Raw genomic sequence first — 22,073 nt, 5'->3', positions numbered from 1 at the left:
GTAAAATATTAAAGATGGATCACGTTATGGATGTTGTTGTCAAGGCAGTAAACTTTATACGAGCGCGAGGTCTGAACCACAGACAGTTCAACTGCCTATTGGAGGAAACTCACTCTCACGGTCTGCCTTATCACACTGATGTTCGTTGGTTAAGCCAGGGAATTGTGCTGAAGCGCTTTTATGAATTAAGAAGTGAAATACAAAGTTTCATGCATAACAAAGGAAGAAATGTCCAGGAACTGAAAGACTATGATTGGCTTCAAGATTTAGCCTTCATGGTAGATATGACAGAACACTTGAATTTGCTCAATACAAGACTGCAAGGTCGCAATAAATTGGTGACAGACATGCATGAGTCCATTCGTGCTTTTGAGGTGAAGCTCAAACTTTTTGAACGTCAACTAGCAGCGAATAATGCTGCACACTTTCCTACACTGAAATCATTGCAAAGCACACCTGAGTTTCGTGGAATTATCAGCAGAGAAAAGTACTGCAACATGATTTCCAAGTTACTGAACGAATTTGGAGAAAGATTTGCAGACTTAAAGAACCTTGAGAGTGATTTCTCGATCTTTCGAAATCCTTTCGCTGCAAATCCTGATGAGACACCAGAGGATATTCAGTTAGAACTAATTGATCTTCAGTGCGATTCTGCGTTGAAGGAAAAGTTCTCAAGTGTTGATATTGGTACATTCTATCAATATGTTGGGCCAAGATATCCTCGAATCAAATGTTTGGCATCAAAGATTATGTCAATGTTCGGCAGTACCTATGTCTGTGAGCAACTCTTCTCACTGATGAACTTGAACAAGTCTGGACTCAGGTCTCGGCTCACTAATGAACACCTCAACTCAACACTGAAAGTAGCCATTGCTCAGTCTCTGGCGCCAAACACATAGACGAACTTGTACAGACCAAGAGGTGCCAAGTTTCTGGGAGCAGCACGACCAGGAATTAAGGTAAATGATGCTTCCTTTTCTTTACTGGTTTATCTTTTGGTTACGTGTGTGCAAACGCGAGTGAAGGTAGAATATATTATTATTATTATTATTATTATTATTATTATTATTATTATTATTATTATAATATTACCTATTATTATTATTATTATTATTATTATTATTATTATTATTATTATTATTATTATTATATAATTACCTATTATTATTATTATTATTATTATTATTATTATTATTATTATTAATATTATTATGGTCATACGTGATTATCTGGCCCGCACATTGAATGTGAAGGTGAAATCTGGCCCCTTGGGATAAATGAGTTTGACACCCCTGCTCTACACAGTCCCAGCAACAACACCATCCACTCTTTTCCCGTCTTCTCCACTCTTTCATTCCTATATTCCTATCATGCCCTAACTCAGTCAGTATCACTTGCATCATCTCATTCCTGTCTCTGGCATACTGCACACACTCCAGCACCACATGTTCCACCGTCTCATCCTCTCCCATGTCACACATCTGGCACACTTTGCTGCGGGACTCAGACCACCTGTAATTCCTTGCATTCACATCCATACACTGTGCCCTCGCTCGGAAGAGAAGATCACCACCCAGGCTTCCATCATACCACCTTTCATACCTCGGGGCCTCTTTCTCCTTGTACCATTCCAGGGTCTTTTTTCTTTCCATCTCATTCTTCCATTCATTCAATCCCACACATTTCACTTCTTTGTCTCATTCTTCCATTTTCTCACATCCCATTCGGCTCCCACTCTGCCTCCTCTTGTTACCACCCATTCACGCTCATTTTGATTCCTACCAGCCATTCTTATCGCCCACACAACTTGCAATCCATTCCTGTCTGTCATTCTCATGCATCTCTTCCTCCATTTGCTTCCACTTTCATTCCACAGGTACACCTTCCTTGCTATTCTTGCATCATCCATTCTCTCAAGCCTAATCTTGTACCTAAGTGTGGCTTTTGTCAGTCTTTCTCTGAAGGTGCTCCATCCCATGTCACCTCTCAAGGCTTCAACTGCAGTGAGCGTTTTGATACCAGATAGCGCCAGAATTTTTTATTCTCGCCGGAAAATAAATACTTTTTGGGGCAAGGTTTTACAAGCTTACAAAGGTGTATCGTTGCACAGTAATGCATCTGAATTTTAAGTCAATTAATTTCGTGATAACTGACAGCACATGACATTGTTTGAGCCTCTATTCATAATTTCAGATGATATTCTTAAAAGAGCCTATAAGTGTATCAAGGCAGGCAATCTGTAATTTTCTACTGACCTCAATGGAAGTATACTAATATATACTTGCATTTTCATGTACTAAACAACAGGCAAATCCATTTAATGTAAATAAAATATAATTTTGTATCAGAGACTTTATTTTTGCGGTACGATCACTATCCTCGGGTACTTGGGCAGCGAGCAAACCAAAACACAGGACCACGCTTACTCGACTACCCTGCACAATGGACACATCACCGCCACAGTCATGGACTACAGCGGAATTAAGAAAATTCCAGAAAGAACGAGCTATACCCTATTCTGGATATAGTAAAGCAAAGTAAAGGCCTTTGTATCGGCAGAACTGAGAGGCTATTGTTTACACTTTACACTCCTTTCTAACGGCGCGCGGCGCTTTCTTTAACTGAAGAATCATGATCAAGATGAGTACGTCGTACGTCCGCCAGCGGTGCTGTTCTTTTTTTTATTTCACTGATTAGTTTCATATACAGGACGTGTCAGTGATATCTGATATTTTTCAACATTCCCAGATAAAATGCACAAGCCGAAATCAACATCCTTTTATTTTTACTGTTCATACTTACTTAAAAAAAAATCATTACCTATTTTTAGTTTTATCTTATAATTCAATTAACAAAGCCTTATCATACACCAGTAAGTATGAATATTAAAATTAAGGGTTATGTTTTTAATTTTAGATACACTTGTGCAGCAATTCATGCAGTACTTTTCCTGCACATCGATTTCAAATTTAGCTAAGACACCCCTTTGCCCCAGGAAATCGGAGACAATTAAAAATGCTGGCGCTGATAGGTATCTACCAGCCTCACTGCGACGTCTCACCCACAGGTCAATTCGCAGTAGACACCTGCTGAAACGATAATTACTCCCAGTGAGGTCTAAAGCACTGTTCAGGGGGTGCTGTGAACTTATCATTAAACCCAGCTGTGACCTCACTGAACGTTTCCCTTTGTGTCTCACAACACAAGGGGGCAGTCACAGCCTGCCCTCTAAAGACAACTCTCTTGCTCCACACAAAACTACAAGCACCTAATAACACACACACCCTTCACTCAAAAATTTTAAAATCATGGCGACTCCTACACCAGCCTCGGAGTCCCCATCTGGGGAGGGGACCATAAATGTCCCCAGGTCGGACTACCTTTCCGTCGACGACCCTAAGTGTCTTGACACCCCCCTCAACTTTTTCTTCATTAACTTCTGCAACATTCGCGGTCTAAGATCTAATTTTCAATCTGTAGAACACCACCTCTCCTCTTCTAAACCTCATCTTCTTTTCCTCACTGAAACTCAGGTGTCCGAGGTAACTGACAGTAGCCCCTTTTTTGTTCCCTCCTACTTTCTCTATCCTCATTTTCGATCCAAAGCTGGATGCTGCGTTTATGTGCGCAATGACTTAACCTGCTCTCGTGCCCACGCTCTTGGATCTTCCGAGTTTTCCACCATCTGGCTACGACTACAGAGTCATTCTCATACTAAATTTATCTGTGCTGTATACCTCTCTCCTAACTCCTCTGACTATAAGAAATTCTTTGACTACTTAACTTCCAAAATGGAGCACATTCTGACCCTCTTCCCTTTTGCAGAGATCTCCATTCTTGGAGACTTCAATGTTCACCACCAGCTTTGGCTTTCCTCTCCCTTCACTGACCATCCTGGTGAACTAGCCTACAACTTTGCTATCCTCCATGACCTAGAGCAATTGGTGCAACACCCTACTCGTATTCCTGACCGTCTTGGAGATACGCCCAACATTCTTGACCTTTTCCTGACCTCTAATCCTTCTGCTTATGCTGTCACCCTTTCTTCTCCATTGGGCTTCTCCGATCACAATCTCATATCTTTATCTTGTCCTATCACTCCAATCCCTCCTCAGGATCCCCCTAAGCGAAGGTGCCTCTGGCGTTTTGCCTCTGCTAGTTGGGGGGACCTGAGGAGGTATTTTGCTGATTTTCCTTGGAATGACTACTGCTTCCGTGTCAGAGACCCGTCTTTGTGTGCTCAGCGCATAACAGAGGTGATAGTGTCTGGCATGGAGGCGTACATTCCTCACTCTTTTTCTCGTCCTAAACCTTCTAAACCTTGATTTAACACAGCTTGTTCTCATGTTATACATGATAGAGAGGTGGCCCACAAAAGGTACTTAAGCCTTCCATCACCAGAATCTCATGCACTTTATATTTCTGCCCGGAACCATGCCAAGTCTGTTCTCCAACTAGCCAAAAACTCCTTCATTAACAGAAAATGTCAAAACCTTTCAAGATCTAACCCCCCTCGTGATTTCTGGCATCTAGCCAAAAATATCTCCAATAACTTTGCTTCTTCTTTTTTCCCTCCTCTACTTCAACCAGATGGCACCACTGCTATCACATCTATTTCTAAAGCTGAACTCTTTGCTCAAACCTTTGCCAAAAACTCTACCTTGGATGATTCTGGGCTTGTTCCTCCCTCTCCTCCACCCTCTGACTACTTCATGCCACCTATTAAAATTCTTCGCAATGATGTTTTCCATGCCCTCGCTGGCCTAAACCCTCGGAAGGCTTATGGACCTGATGGGGTCCCTCCTATTGTTCTCCGAAACTGTGCCTCCGTGCTTGCACCTCGCCCAGTCAAACTCTTTCAGCTCTGTCTGTCAACATCTACCTTTCCTTCTTCCTGGAAGTTTGCCTACATTCAACCTGTTCCTAAAAAGGGTGACCGCTCTAATCCCTCAAACTACCGTCCTATTGCTTTAATTTCCTGTTTATCTAAAGTTTTTGAATCTATCCTCAACAGGAAGATTCTTAAACATCTATCACTTCACAACCTTCAATCTGATCGCCAGTATGGGTTCCGTCAAGGCCGCTCTACTGGTGATCTTCTGGCTTTCCTTACTGAGTCTTGGTCATCCTCTTTTAGAGACTTTGGTGAAACTTTTGCTGTTGCCTTGGACATCTCAAAAGCCTTTGATAGAGTCTGGCACAAAGCTTTGATTTCCAAATTACCCTCCTACAGTTTCTATCCTTCTCTCTGTAACTTCATCTCAAGTTTCCTTTCTGACCGTTCTATTGCTGTTGTGGTAGACGGTCACTGTTCTTCTCCTAAATCTATTAACAGTGCTGTTCCTCAGGGTTCTGTCCTGTCACCCACTCTCTTCTTATTATTCATTAATGATCTTCTAAACCAAACTTCTTGTCCTATCCACTCCTACGCTGATGATACCACCCTGCACTTTTCCACGTCTTTTCATAGACGTCCAACCCTTCAGGAAAACCCTTCAATGAAAAAAAAAAAAAAAAAAAAAAAAATATATATATATATATATATATATATATATATATATATATATATATATATATATATATATATATATATATATATATATATATATATATATATATATATATATATATATATATATATTGCAATTTCTTCCCAGTTGAGATCCTTCCATTGGTACAGCTGGCACGCCATGCACATTGTCTCCAGGGACTCCTTCACTGCCTCAATACTCCTTCCATTGCTACAGCTGGCACGCCATGCACATTGTCTCCAGGGACTCCTTCACTGCCTCAATACTCCTTCCATTGCTACAGCTGGCACGCCATGCACATTGTCTCCAGGGACTCCTTCACTGCCTCAATACTCCTTCCATTGCTACAGCTGGTACGCCATGCACATTCTCTCCAGGGACTCCTTCACTGCCTCAATACTCCTTCCATTGCTACAGCTGGCACGCCATGCACATTGTCTCCAGGGACTCCTTCACTGCCTCAATACTCCTTCCATTGATACACCTGGCACGCCATGCACATTGTCTCCAGGGACTCCTTCACTGCCTCAATACTCCTTCCATTGCTACAGCTGGCACGCCATGCACATTGTCTCCAGGGACTCCTTCACTGCTTCAATACTCCTTCCACTGGCAAAGGGCACTAAACATTAATGAAAGAAGGCCCACTTAATGGTTCTTTTATTACTAACTTTATATTTTGTTTATCCTCACCTTTATTAATTACAAGAAGCATTCCATCATCACCCAAAAATACTGAGGCCAAGGCGCACACACACACACACACACATCATTCCTGAATTAAGCATTGGATTGGTTAAGTTTTTCGATGATAGGATATGCCACCATAAGAAATATAACAGTTGACCCATTGCATCCTTGTATACCATTCGTTATTTCAATACTACACATTTCTTTATCATCAAGGAATATTTTGGTGTTGTCCTCTGTATATACTTTAGTGATCAGGTCAATTAACTTTGGGTGTATCTTATATTTTAGCATTTCTCTGCTTATACCTGTGGAATGCCTTTGCAAAGTCTACTGATATTAATATAAGTGATCTCTTATATTCCTAACTCTTCTGTATACAGTAATTTAGTATAAATAAATTGTCTGCTGCTCTTCTGTTTTCCGTACATGTATTTTGTTCTTCCATTAATATATTGTTTTATTGTAGATGTCTGCATTTTATTTATTCATTTTTATTTATTATTATTTTTTTATGATTCCTATTAATAATTTATCTGTGGTGTCTATAAGGGCTATTGGACTCGCAGCTTTTATTGCTGGTTTTGCGTTTTTCTCCAGTAATTTAGTATTTCATGTTTTCCATGTATCCGGGATTATTGCTGCATCACTGACATTGTAGCCGCACCGGCTGGGCATCAATTGGCTCTCAGGTGATCTGTTTTACTGATCACACCCATCATCGTAGGGTCGAGGAAAGGCAGTTCTCTCTCTGACGTTTATTGATGAGGTAGGCATGACCGTAAGAACTGCGAACAAGTTCTCGGTCTCAATTTCTTACAAAATAACATTATACACTGATATTAAACACTTTCAACATATTACAATATTCATTAACAATACATGCAATTGACTTAGCACTATGACAATCAGTTTTTACTACAAAATTAAAGTATTTACCTCGGTCACCATCCTGCCCGTCTTTGTCTGAGCGCGACTTGGCCGTGAGTGATGCCCGAAGGCGACTAGCAGGTTAACCCCACACTACCAACAAGTGAGCATCGGCTTCGGTGCTTAATATAGCATTAAATACTGATACTCACACATATTACACGTTTTCATGCAAATAGAAAACTATTGAACATTTCACTTATATATGCCGAGGAATAATCACATGAGGTACATACGCTTTACACACAGTAACATGGCTCCCCTAAATTGTGTAACAATTTACCTTAAATTAAGATTAGTATGTACCTTAAAACTAGGATTAGCACATAATATGTTTTGTTACATTGGCTCCTTGGCGGGGATGCTCCGGTCTATTATTATGCATTACCTTCTAACAGCAATACTAGACTATGTATTGGCCTCTCTATGATGGTCCTGTTTGCCTTTATGTGTCTTCCCTGGTTGTCGAGATTACAGTCTGAAACCAGGACCTTAACCTTTCTTACTAGGCCATCATGATCAGGAGATACTTCTGTTACTCTTCCCAGTTTCCACTGGTTCCTTGCTAAATTCTGATCTTTGATGATAACTATGTCATTTACACTGAGATTCCTCTTTGGTGTTGTCCACTTGTTTCTAAGCTGTAGGAATTGCACATACTCCTTTTTCCACCTGGACCAGAACTGGTTGGCCAGGTATTGTGCTCTGCGCCATCTCTTTATGCAGTATAGGTCCTTCTTAATGAAAATGCTTGGAGGAGGCAGTACTACCTTTGTTTTCATAGTTAACAAATTACTGGGTGTCAACGGTGTAAGACTTTCTGGGGAGTTAAGATGGTCCACAGTTAGGGGACGACCATTAACTATATTTTCTGCTTCAACTAGGAAGGTTCTCAGATCTTGGTCATCTAACTGAGTACCATGCTGATCAAGCAACACAGAGAGTACATTTCTCACTGTGCGTATCTGCCTCTCCCAAACACCTCCCATGTGACTGGAATTGGGTACATTCATGTTAAAAACAATCCAGTCACACTGATCTTTCACGAGTTCTTGTCTGATTTTATTGTTATTTAATTCTTTTAAGCATTTCTCATACTCTGATTTGGCTCCTACAAAGTTAGTTCCTTGGTCACATCTCAACTGTCTTACGGGCCCTCTTCGTCCTACAAAGCGACGGTATGCACTTAGGAAGGAACTTGTATCCATGCTGTTGGCTGTCTCTATGTGCACAGCTCTACATGCCATGCAAGTAAAGAGCACTCCATATCTTTTAAGCTCTTTACGCCCCTCTTTGACATAGAAAGGGCCAAAGAAATCTACTGCTGAGTATGTAAAAGGAGGTGATGGTTGTAGTCTGTCAATAGGTAGGTCTGCCATCTTCTGTCCCTGTGTTGTACTTCTAACTTTACGACAGATAATGCACTTTGAAATGTGCCTTGATACTAGGGATGATCCTCCTACTATCCAGTATCCACATGACCTGATTTCATTTAAAGTTATGCCCCTGCCTTGATGATTTGTCCTTTTGTGATGGTGGCATATTATCAGCTGGGTTATGTGAGATGTTTTGGGGAGGATGAGATGACTGGATGTTTGGATTCATCTGTCAAATTAGAAAGCCTCAATCTTCCTCCTACTCTCATGATACCATTTTTGTCAATGTAGGGATCTAACTTATAGAGGGAACTGGTCTTGTCTATCACTTTTGTTCCCTTGCCATTGTCTCTTTTAATTAAAGAATTATGGTTAGCAGATGATTTCAGTACATTTATTTCCTTTTGGAATGCCTTTGATTGCAGTTGTTTTATAATTACATTTTCAGCTTCTGACACTTCTGCTACATTTACTGGCTTATATGTGTTCCCCTTTACTTTAGTAGTGCCATCACCCTTTCCTCTGAAGCTGTTCAGAAGCTTGAGGCATACAGCAACTGCCCTCTTTGCTTTAAACCAATCTGAAAAATACTCAAGTCTTTCTAGTATATCTGTGGGCTGTTGTGTACCTACAGTATGGCATACAACTTTCTTCACTTCTGGATCATTCTCATTTATGACCTTGTACTGGGAATGGCTATCCATTTTGCTATGTTGCCAAAGGAATTCTGGGCCATTCCACCAGATCTTGCTATTACACAATTCATCTGCTGTCATGCCTCTAGATGCATGATCTGCTGGGTTATACTGTGTCTCTACAAATTTCCACTGATCTGGTGAAGTGTGATCTCTTATTGTTTCTACTCTATTTGCAACATATACATGGAATCTCTTTGCTTCATTTGCAATGTAACCAAGGACTACTTTGCTGTCTGTCCAAAATACTTCTTCCACATTATTATACTCAAGTTCTCCCTTCAAGAGTTTATGGATTCTAACTGACACCACTGCTGCTGCTAGTTCTAGTCTGGGAATTGTTATGGTTTTTAGAGGTGTGACACGTGACTTTGCCATTACTAATGCACAATGAATTTGGCCAGTCTTGCTAATTAATCTAATATATGAGCACTGGCCATATCCCTCTTGACAGGCATCTGAAAAGTGATGGAGTTCAACCTTTTCTACTTCCCCAAAGTCATCAGGTTTGTAGCATCTAGGTACCTTTAACTGATCTAGTTTGTGCAGCTCATCCTTCCATTTTATCCATTTAGGTTTGACATAATCTGGCACCTCATCATCCCAATCAACTGCATTCTTACATAATTCTTGTAAAATTTGCTTTCCAGTCAGTATGAGAGGTGACACTAGACCTAATGGATCATATATAGAGCTCACTGTTGACAGAATACCTCTCCTGGTGAGTGGCTTGTCTTTCAGCTTTATTCTAAATTGAAATGTGTCAGATTCTATGCACCACTCAACTCCCAAAGTTCTTTCTATAGGCAGTGTGTCTTCATTCTTACTAAAATCCAAACTTTTAATTCCATCTGCTCTCTCATGAGGAGAAATTGCAGCTAATACATCTTTGTTGTTTGACAAGAACTTATGAAGGTTAAAACCTCCCTTGTAACATAATTCTTTGCTCTGCTGAATAAGAGTGACAGCTTCATCCATTGTAGCTACTGACTTCAAACCATCATCAACATAAAAGTTGTTTCTTACAAACTTGGCTGCATCAGATCCACACCCGTAGTCATCTGCAGCTTTCTTAAGAGCAAAGTTGGCTACACTTGGAGATGAAGTAGCTCCAAACAGGTGAGCTGTCATCCTGTATTCAGCTATCTTATTATTAATGTCACCATTTTCCCACCAAAGGAATCTTAACATGTCTCTGTGTTCTGGGTTGACCTTCACTTGATGGTACATTGCTTCTATATCACATACAAGTGCAATGCTTTCTTGCCTAAACCTACACAATACTCCAATAAGTTTGTTGGTAAGGTCTGGGCCTTGTAACAGGTGACTGTTTAATGACTGGTTCCTGTAGTTTGCACTACAGTCAAATACGACTCTCAACTTCTTTGGCTTTCTTGGATGATAGACTCCATGATGTGGAATGTACCAGACCTTACCATCATTCCTAACTAAATCCTTTGTCGGTACAACCTCTGCATAACCTTTTGTAATCATATCATCCATGAACACTTTGTAATCACCTTTGTGTTGATTATCCTTCTCAAGTTTAGCTCTTAACTTCTTGAGTCTCTGCTCTGCTAATAGTTTGTTGTTTGGAAGCTTGACCTTATCATCTTTAAGAGGAAGGGGCAACTCATAATGGCCATCCTTCAGCTGATGTACTCCTTCTTTCATCTTACTCATAAACCTTTTATCTTCATATGATAATGGAGTGTCAGCTGACTTTCTATCACTGAAGTCAAGTTCAAACATATCTCTCACTTGAGAAGGATTAATCATCTCTTTGGTTTTAGTAGGAACCACTAAGAAATTAACCCTCTTTTCTTCATTGATTTCTACTTCTTGTGTCACTGTTCTGTAGACTACCACTGTATCCTCCAATGGACTTGAATGGGGTGAGATTTTACCAATGATCCCCCAACCTAGCTCTGTCCTACGAGCATAGGGATGCTTCTTACTATCACCTGCTATTTGCTCTTCTGCCATAATGGCTTCTGCACAATCAAGACCAATGAGAAGTCCTATGTCAATGTTTGGGTCATATTTCATTAGTTTGTCAGAGATTGCCTTTAAGTGGGGCCAGTCACAAGCAGTCTCAGGCCTTGGTATCTGACTCCGTCCAGCTGAAATGTTTTCTGTTGAATATGCTGAAGGGACTGATATTTCCACTTCTTCATTATAACCTCTTACTTTAAGTCCATGAATTTTGATAGAATCAGTGATTTGTTTTCCACTTATTGTGTGGATATTGAGTGACACTGATGGTCCACTAACTCCCAATTTATTCAGAGTGCTTTCCTTGATGAATGAAGCATCAGACTGCTCATCCAGCAGGGCATACACTAAAAATTTATTCTCTTCGTTACTAACATGATGTAACCATACAGGAACTATCATGGTGTGCATGTCATGTGTCACTGATTCTGTAACTTTGACCTTATTGGCTACTACTGTGGGTTTATCATCTTTAGGCTGAGTTGCTTGTGCTGGCACCTTTTGGCTCTCAGTTCTTGTCATGTCATCATTGTGAAGAGCTGTGGGATGGTATCTCTGACATACTTTACAAACTTTCCTTCTTCTACAATCCTTTCCTTTGTGACCCATTTTTAGACACCCTGTACATAACCGTTTTTCTTTAGCAAATTTGTACCTAGTATTACCATCAAGTTTGGCAAATTCCTTGCAATCATCTAAATCATGATCCTTTGTACAGTAGTGACAGAATCGTCCTTTCCTTTCCTGGTCCTTGGGATACTGTTTGTTGGCTTGTACATTTACTTTACTTTGGAATGACCACATTGGTTTTTCCTCAATTGATTTAGCCATGAAAGTTCTACTCCCTCTATTCTTTGTCATGATGTTTGATTCCCTTGGTTTCCAATTGGTTGCCCATGTTTGAGTTTTGATCCAATCATTTACTTCCTTACTTACTGAATTCCAGGAAAGAAATGGATTGCTTGCTCCTTTTGCTTCTTTCTGGACAAATTCACATAACATTTCAAAGGGTGGGTGGTGCTCTTCATTGCTACTAGAAGTGTTATTACTGTTAGTATCAAGATATATCATCGCTTGCTTTCTCCAGTCATGAACAACATGTTCAGGGAGTTTTGCTAGCACCTTTCTCTGCTCTCTAGGATCATTCAGAAATGACAAATAAGAAGTGTGTTTCATTGCAGCTAAACAGCACTTCAAAAAATCTGAGAAAGCTGTTAATGCTGGACCATTATGCGGAGAGATTGGTAGCCAATTCATTAACTTATTTGTGTAAGCATCAGCTATGATGCTTTTGTTTCCAAATCTATCACTAAGAATTTTCTTTGCTTGCACATAGTCAGCATCAGAGTTAAAGTGCATTAACATTTTAATGGCATTCTTTGCCTCACCAGTTGTATACCTCTCTAAGTAGGCAAGTCTCTCTTTACCAACAGAAGTTTTAGACTCTACATAAGTTTCAAAGTTTTTCAACCAACTTGGAAATTCCATGGGTTCTCCATCAAAAGTGTTAGGCTCTATTGGAGGGAGGCTCCACTTGGGATCAGGTATGTTGATTGCAAAGGTTCCCCCAGGATGGGAAAAGGATTGATGATTCTGTCTCACATTATTCACATTATTAGGCGTGTTGACATTATGAGTGTGTCTACGAGAGCTTGGTACAAGACTTTGAGCTGTAGGGTTGAGATTTATTACCTGAGGTTCACTAAATATTTGTCCATCTACTTCATTTGTCATCAATTCATTATCTCTATTGCAAGAAGAAGGTTTCTGTGGGTCATGGAATGTAACATATTTGTGAGGCATGGCATTGTCACTTTGTTGATTTGCAATTGCTTGTGCTTTCATTTCATTTTGTGACTCTATGTATTGTTGAAGATAACTTTGCTTCTCTACACTTTCATCATTACCTGGAAGCATTTTTACTTCTTCTTCAACTAAGCTAAGAGCATTAAGTTCTGCACTAGCAACTGCTAAATCTCTCTCTTTCTTTTTCTTTGAGAACATTGCTTCGTCTCTTGCTAACATAACTTCTGCATCTGCTTTAGTCTTAGCTAACATAACTTCTGCCTCTGCTAAACTATCATGATATTCCATTTCCTTTCCAAGTCTGGCTACCTTTGCTGCTGCTTCTTGCTTTCTTTGTGCTGCTGATGAACGTGATGAAGTAGATGAGACTCTAGAATGTCTAGACCGTTTGCTGGAACAAATTGATCCTCTGTCATTCTTTAACTCCTTTCTTTTACATTCTATACTTTCTAATATTTCATGGTGAACTTGTTGATTGTGTTCCAGCTCTTCATTTAGCTCCTCTGACCTTTCTGGCTCTAGTTCCACCAGCTTTGTGTATTCCACATAATACTGCTGAAATGCCTCTATTACTTCACTTGACATGGGCTCTAATTCAAAAGGGCTAATTACAATTTTTAATCCTTTCTTAATTTTGCTGGTAACACTGCTCCATTTACGCTTACAGGACTCTGCTCTTCCTTTGGTTACACTGACTTGATATTCTCTTCCTTTATCGGTTGGCACTCGCTCCCTGACACTAACTTCTTCAATACAAGTTTGATCCCTGTCCACTTGCTCACCCTCACCTTCCCTAAGGCCATCTACGGCATTAATTTCCTCAGTATCAGACATATCTAACAACTTAATTGTATCAATACTGAGACACTGAAAGAGCAATTTAAAATTACCACTCTTAATACTAGCTAATTGTGGGTAATTTTCACTTAGGCTACTCAATTCAGTGCACATACATACTATTATACTTTCTTGCCTGTGACCATGGGTTCTACAAAATGGTGGCGAGGCACAGTGGGTAGAAGGGAGTGGTTGTCGTCAAGGGTAGAGCTGACCCCGGGGCCTCAGAGGTCAACCTATAGGCTTACGTCAGCGTCCCCTCGTCCTGTGACTCACTCTTGCTACGGTTTCACATGGAGCCAATTTCTTGCTTGTAGGTCGAGTTCTTACTGTAGCCGCACCGGCTGGGCATCAATTGGCTCTCAGGTGATCTGTTTTACTGATCACACCCATCATCGTAGGGTCGAGGAAAGGCAGTTCTCTCTCTGACGTTTATTGATGAGGTAGGCATGACCGTAAGAACTGCGAACAAGTTCTCGGTCTCAATTTCTTACAAAATAACATTATACACTGATATTAAACACTTTCAACATATTACAATATTCATTAACAATACATGCAATTGACTTAGCACTATGACAATCAGTTTTTACTACAAAATTAAAGTATTTACCTCGGTCACCATCCTGCCCGTCTTTGTCTGAGCGCGACTTGGCCGTGAGTGATGCCCGAAGGCGACTAGCAGGTTAACCCCACACTACCAACAAGTGAGCATCGGCTTCGGTGCTTAATATAGCATTAAATACTGATACTCACACATATTACACGTTTTCATGCAAATAGAAAACTATTGAACATTTCACTTATATATGCCGAGGAATAATCACATGAGGTACATACGCTTTACACACAGTAACAGACATCATTTAATGCTTGTACGAGAGTTGTTTTACATTTATCGTTGTGTGTCATAGCAATAAGGAGTTTCGTCTTAATTTCATTGGGTCCTGCTGCTTTTTCAGTATTTGTCTTTTTTATCTGGTATTCTAACTCAATTTTACAATCTTCCATTGGTTTTATAGTGTTACAGCAGGGGTATGGGTGCGGGTGGCTGAACTGTTGCAGGTGGCAGCACTGGGAGTAGCGGGAAGAGAGAGACTGAAAGAAAGGAGACGCTTGGCCCGAGAGGAAGCCAGTGTGTGCCTGTCTGTTTGGAAGTGTTTCCCTGCCTGTTGAGTGTCTTGTTGAGTGCCTGTCGTGCCCTGGGAGACTTGTGGTGCCCCTGTGAACTTGTAAAGCAGTGTACTTGCGGAGGATTTGTCAATAAACCTAGGAAATAGTGCCCGTGTTTTCCCCTGTGCCCCGGCCTCGTGTGTGTGTGTGTGTGTGCCTTGTCCTGGCGTTCAGTGTGACTTATTTGAGGCCCCGCTGGTGTTGTTTCTCGACCCGTGCCCTTGTGGATAACACGCCCGCCCGGAGTGAAGGGTGGGCGCAACAATATCATCAGTGTTTATCGTGAATGCTGCATCCACGTGTTGTCTTGACTGATATGCTATTGTTCATTCATTATTATCTATATTAATTGATTTATTCTCATAATACTTCTTGAGTGCATTTACATATTCTTCTTTTATATTATTATTATTATTATTATGGTAACACTGCAGGGTTGGACCTCCTCTCTATTAATTAAAAACACATTGCAACGTGATAGAGTACTTACTATAGAACATGTCTGTGATGTTTTCAATGTGGGGAAGGCTTTTGTAAGGCCGTAGTAATTAAATTAATAGCGCGCCGCCTCCACTAACTAAGTCCACAGTGATCTCAAGGATATAAGTTAGGTTAGATTAGTAACCTTAGGGGGGTGTTCCGGGCGGGGCGCAGCCCCTCCAGTTAGGTTAGGTTAGGTTACTAACCTAACCCACCACGACACTCTTAGGTGTTAACATACCTAACCTAATGGGGGCCACTGCCCCATAGGAGTGGCACTTAATTTGTGAGGGACAGTGGTCAGGGAGCCAGGAGGCTAGAGGGAGTGCAGACCTGGCCTAGTGTTGCAAGGAAGGGGCAGGAAGCAGGGTGTGTGTTGCAGGCAGGGGCAGTGTGTTGCCTAGTGTTGCAAGGAAGGGGCAGGAAGCAGGGTGTGTGTTGCAGGCAGGGGCAGTGTGTAGCCTAGTGTTGCAAGGAAGGGGCAGGAAGCAGGGTGTGTGTTGCAGGCAGGGGCAGTGTGTAGCCTAGTGTTGCAAGGAAGGGGCAGGAAGCAGGGTGTGTGTTGCAGGCAGGGGCAGTGTGTAGCCTAGTGTTGCAAGGAAGGGGCAGGAAGCAGGGTGTGTTGCAGGCAGGGGCAGTGTGTTAAGCAGCCCTTGGCCCAGTGTGTGCTGACTGTCGCTGTTGTTCCAGGTGCCAGGCAGAGTCCAGGCTGCACGCCCTGCTCGCCGCCAACCAGTCTTGTTGTGTCCATGGCGTGTTCTGGTGGGAGTGGTGCTGTGGTGGAGGCCGTGAGGCCGGGCAGCGGCATGAGTGGCCAGCAGCAGCAGCAGCAGCAGCAGCAGCCAGCCTCAGGTGTGGGGAGGCGCAGGCATGGTGGCAAGAATCACCTGGAGGCAGGCAGCTCTGTCCACAGAGGAGAGAGCAAGTTTGAGTGCCAACAGTGTGACAAAACTTTTGTATCCAGACGTGGCCTTAAGTACCACACCCTGACACACAGTGGTGTTAGAAATTTTGAGTGTGGTGAGTGTGGGAAGAAATTTACCCACAAGTCTTACCTCACCAAACACACCCTGACACACAGTGGTGTTAGAAATTATGAGTGTGGTGAGTGTGGGAAGAAATTTACCCACAAGTCTAACCTCACCACACACACCCTGACACACAGTGGTGTTAGAAATTATGAGTGTGGTGAGTGTGGGAAGAAATTTACCCACAAGTCTTATCTCACCTCACACTCATTGACACACAGTGGTGTTAGAAATTATGAGTGTGATGAGTGTGGAAAAAGATTTCCTACCATTTCTCGTCTCAATAAACACACCTTCAGACACACTGGCTTGAGGGAGTTCAAGTGTGATGTTTGTGGCAAGTGTTTCAAGACAAAGGCTGATATTGTCAAGCACATGAGGGTCCACTTCTGAGGTGGTGTGTTGTGTGTGGATGTGTGGGGCCACACCCATGCCTGCGGTGGTGGTGGTGTGAGGGAGTAACAGCCCCAGCAGTTGTTTTGTTGGCAGTGCAGGTGTGACCTTCAATAAATGTGTGTGTCTAACATAACGCCAAGTTCTTTTCCGTTTTGAGCGGTGGTGTGTGAGTTCCCTGTGTTTGGTGTTTGGTGCACAGTCGTGGTGGCCACAAGCACCGCCCCCAACACTTGCTTCACTGTATCTGAGCAGCCGCGTCCCTCACCACCCTGCCAGCCTGTCTTGCGTGCACTGGGTGTGCCTGAGCCGTCGTGCAGACGCTGGGGCACGGCCATGGCAGTCTTCGGCAAGCACGGGCGTCTGGCGTGGTGGTGTAAGAATGCGCGTCATGTCTTTTGTATCAGTTAGGAAGAGCAGGGGACCCAGCACAGAGCCCTGGGGTCCCCTGCCGTGCACCTTCACTCTGCTGGACGCTGCTGCATGTACTATTGTGCCTCTACATGCTGCACCTGCTGGAGGTGTTTCAGTGGTACAAGGACTGTGGTGAGGGTGACACAGGCAGAATTCTCAGGATACAAAAAGACATGTTATCAATGTCTGTCATATTTCTCTACTCACTTCTTCACTTTGCTGGCCAAGAACACATTACACTGTACAGTCTTGCTGCTGTAATGCCAACACACTCTAGCAAAAAATAAATAAATAAATAAAAAAACCTTCAGTAGCCTGGGAAGCAAAATACATGAAGAAAAGGGGAAGTGACAACTAGAAAGAAAAAAAAAAAAGGAAAACAAAACTGCTGAACAAAAAAAAAAGTATTGGAAAAAAAAAGATTATTTTGACAGCAAAACACACACACACACACACACACACACACACACAGCAAGGATGTTTACCACCAACAATTAAGGTAAAGCCCAGACACACTAATTAATTGTTATAACACAGTCATTTAAGTTTTGTTATTATGAAGTGGTTAGTTACCATTGTTGCCTGTACAGGAGGTCCCAACACTCCAAGCTAACACAAATAACTTCTACAAATTATTTGTCAATCAGAAGAGAGAAAAATAATGTGAAAACCTTCATTGTTATTTAGAAGATAACTTCAATAAAAGTCAGCGTGGTCACCAAGGAGTCTATCCAGTGCCTTGTTGGCCTCCGGAAAATGTTGCTAAGCAAAGCAAGGCCAGAACTATTTGGCGCTAACAATGACTGCTGCCAGATAATCTTTTTTATTTTTTATTTTTTATTTTTATTTATTTTTTTTGTATTACATTAATAACAACCAAGTCAAAACTAAGTTGAGCAATAAACTAAATCAAAGCAAAAGTATATCAACTTAAAAACTTAAAAAAAAGAACAATGCAAAATTTAATTAAACTTTTTCATCAAAACAGAGGAAGAGACACATCAATCAAAAACACTCCCCTGTGAAACTCTCTCTCTCTCTCTCTCTCTCTCTCTCTCTCTCTCTCTCTCTCTCTCTCTCTCTCTCTCTCTCTCTCTCTCTCTCAGTAGTAATGACTGTACTGACTAAATTATAAATACAGGTACAAAAATTAAGTCTACCTATATAATTTCTCTCTCTCTCTCTCTCTCTCTCTCTCTCTCTCAGTAGTAATGATTGTACTGACTAAATTATAAATACAGGTACAAAAATTAAGTCTACCTATATAATTTCTCTCTCTCTCTCTCTCTCTCTCTCTCTCTCTCTCTCTGTTTCCTTGTTCGTGATTCACATTGTTATATCCAGCATTACTTCACATTTCTCACACGTTATTTGTTACTGTAGGTAAAGCGTATGCGCCTCACGCCATTGTTCCTCGGTAATCACGAATGAAATGTTGAGCAGTTTTCTATTTGCAAGAAGACGTGTGGTGTGTGTAATTATCAGTACTCAGTGCTACATGAAGCACCAAAGCCGATGCTCACTTGTTAGTAGAGTGAGGTTAATCCGCTGGTTGCCCGCGGACGTCACTCATGGCCAAGTCGCGCTCAGACAAAGAGGGGCACGATGGTGACCGAGGTAAATACTTTAATTTTGTGGTAAAAACTGATTGTCATAGTGCCAAGTTGATTGCATGTATTGTTAATGAATACTGTAATATGTTGAAAGTGTTTAATATCAGTGTATAATATTATTTTGAAAGAAATTGAGACCGAGAACCACTTTTGTTTTTGTATGGAGGCAAATGATCGTTATTATTATTATTATTGTTATTATTATTATTATTATTATTATTATTATTATTATCATTATTATTATTATTATTATTATTATTTCACTATTATTATTATTATTATTATTATTATTATTATTATTATAGTGTACCACCAAATGAATAATAAAGATGTATACAGATTTCTTATTTGTTATTTTAGCCTGTAAGAATTATTATAAACTTGAAATATTGATGATAATAATAACAATCTGGCCATCTAACCCTCTCTTAGTCACCCTTGCTGTGTCCCCTGTACCACTTGAAGACCTCCACCAGACCCCCTCTTAGTCACCCTTGCTGTGTCCCCTGTACCACTTGAAGACCTCCACCAGACCCCCTCTTAGTCACCCTTGCTGTGTCCCCTGTACCACTTGAAGACATCCACCAGACCCACTCTTAGTCACCCTTGCTGTGTCCCCTGTACCACTTGAAGACAGCTGTGAGTGATGAAGTAAAGAGGTAAACAGTAGCAGAGGAGTTAGGGACAACCAAGATGACATTATACAGACACAGGAAATAGAGAGAGGATGAGGGGAGATAAGGGTCTGATGCCACCTTGCTGGGAGACACAGTGAGAACTTCAGTGTGTGGAGCTGTTCTTCTGGCGGGGCCACATTCTGCAACACCTCTGTGGGGCACCTCCACTACTTTCCAAAGACTCCAGGTCAGTGTTTTTTTTTTTTTTTTTCCAGAGGTAATGGATTGGCAAGAGCGAGAAAAAAAAAGTGGATTTTGGGAAGTTAAGTAAAATTATTAAAGTTAAGTAATGAAAAGTGAATAAGTGAACACTGCAGCCATGTTCTGTACAGGGACTGCCACTTGTGCGCCTGATGGCTTCCTGCACCGACTCTTGTGTTGCAGTGTTGCTGTTGTTTGACAGCCTGTGGCGCAGGGACTGCACCGCCGCCAGCCCACGCCAGCAGTGATGTGGGCAGGAAGTGTGGTGGTGCTGGTGCTGGCAGTGCTGGCTCTCGGGGCAAACTTCCCTCCCCCTCGTCCCCCCTTCCTGTGCCCCTCGCATCATGACAACACCGGATATGACGGCGCCAGGCACAGCAGCACCAGCACGCCCCTTGAAGAACGCGTGTGTGTGTGTGCAGTGTACATCACGGCAAGGCACGCATGAATCACTGGCGCTCATGATTGCCTCGTGTGGGGCGGCCTGGCAGGATTACAAGGTGCAGGCGCAGTGTTTCAGAGGCACGACCATTCCTGACGCCTTTATGGGAGTCCCTTACACCAACCCCTTTACTAACCGCACCTATGTCAACGCTTACTGCGCCATCTGTAACGGTGAAGACCCCACCCGGCTAGATCCCTGGCTGTTCTCCTTGGTCTGTGAGGACGCAAGGCGCCCGCTGTACAGACCAGACCACTACGACGGCGTCTACTTCGACAGTGTGGACCACCACATCGTGTACTTCAGTGACGGAACGTGGAACGCCATCTCGCCTGATGTGGCTGTCTCAGCATCCCTTCCCTGCCACACTGCCATTGCAGAACCCATTCGTGTTGTGCACGCAGGTCATGGGACTCCACGTCCTCCACACCATTCAACACCGCCACTTTGCTTTTCTCGGTCAGCCTCCAGCGGTGTGGCCCCGAGGAAGTGCTGGAGCTGGAGTCTGATCTCTGCAGAAAGGTCATTTGTCCACGCCTGGATGATAAGTTTCGTAAAGGAAGATGTGTCACTGTGCCACAGGGTGCCACTGTCAGCACACGGGGCGCCGCCATCAACACGCAGGGCCCCGCGGCACCGTACTGTGCCGTCCGCCACTCCTGCGCCGTGCCTTGGCTCTCAGACAGAGGGTGCCGCTGCGACGCCTCCTGCAGGGAGTACGGGGACTGCTGCCGTGACTCACACCACTACGACGAGGCGCAGCAAATGAAGAACTTTGCCTCGCATACTTGTGTTGCTGGACCCACGCCCGCGTACACGAAGACCAAGTGTTCGGAGGACTGGGGCGATGAGGAGGTGCTGGCGCTGTGCCTGAAGGGAAACAAGACCCCTGGCGGTAGTGGCAGCCTGTTCCCCGTCACCAGCACCACCACGGCTCACACCTACATCGACCACCACTGTGCCATCTGTAGCGGCGAGGACCCGGCCCACCTACGCGTGTGGCTCGCTCGTCTTGAGTGTGCAGATTGGCCCCTCAAGTATCAGCGCCCCAGATGACGAAGACTACAGTATTGTGTTCGGGGATTCTGACTCTGGTGAGGGAAGATGAGGCATTTTGAAGCCTAGCCATGGTCCCTCGTCCTTCAGGCCTTGTTCCCTGACCTCTGTAGCTCCCGGAGATGTGAAGAACTACACAAGAGAGTGTGATCCTGAGTTAGTGGCGACTTGTGGCCCTGAGGCGCAGGAACACCAGCGTGTCTTTTGTCAGCCTTACGTAGCTATGGTGTACCAGGGTAGCCACGCATTCAGGAACCAACATTGTGTGTGTCTCCTGCAATGGCTATGAGCAGTACGAGTGTGTGTGGATTGTCCCGACGATTCCAGGACTCGGTGTGAGTGTTCATGATGCTGCTAGACTCCTCAGACCACAGCGGCAGTAACTTTGTCGGATTCACTGGCCAGTGTGGAGGTGAAGTGCGGGACAGAGTCTGGCAAGCACAGGAAAATCTTTTGTTCTGCAGCGTCTCTGCCCATCTCTGCACCCTCTGCTGTGCACCATGCGAGGAGCCCGCCAAGGACAAGAAAGTTGGGATCTTTCTTCACAGCAGCCGGGACAAGCACCACCACGGGGCCAGGCACAGCTGCCAGGACAGGCACCACCACGGGGCCAGGCACAGCTGCCGGGACAGGCACCACCACGGGGCCAGGCACAGCTGCCGGGACAGGCACCACCACGGGGCCAGGCACAGCTGCCAGGACAGGCACCACCACGGGGCCAGGCACAGCTGCCAGG

General features: G+C 43.0%; 1 protein-coding gene across 1 annotated transcript in view; it reads left to right on the top strand.

The window, feature by feature from the left end:
- LOC135095867 (zinc finger protein 554-like) overlaps nt 1–18,360 on the top strand; it is a 101,177-nt gene extending 82,817 nt beyond the window's left edge. Inside the window, exon 3 of the mRNA XM_063997009.1 lies at nt 16,204–18,360. Coding sequence (XP_063853079.1) covers nt 16,204–16,934 — 731 coding nt within the window. The 3' untranslated portion in view covers nt 16,935–18,360. The remainder of the gene's footprint in view (nt 1–16,203) is intronic.
- The last annotated feature ends 3,713 nt before the right edge of the window (nt 18,361–22,073 follow it).

Source organism: Scylla paramamosain, unplaced genomic scaffold (assembly GCF_035594125.1).
Source record: "Scylla paramamosain isolate STU-SP2022 unplaced genomic scaffold, ASM3559412v1 Contig2, whole genome shotgun sequence".
Classification (NCBI taxonomy): domain Eukaryota; kingdom Metazoa; phylum Arthropoda; class Malacostraca; order Decapoda; family Portunidae; genus Scylla; species Scylla paramamosain.
Note: the sequence above shows the minus strand (reverse complement) of the source record. Positions and strands in the feature narration are given on the sequence as shown.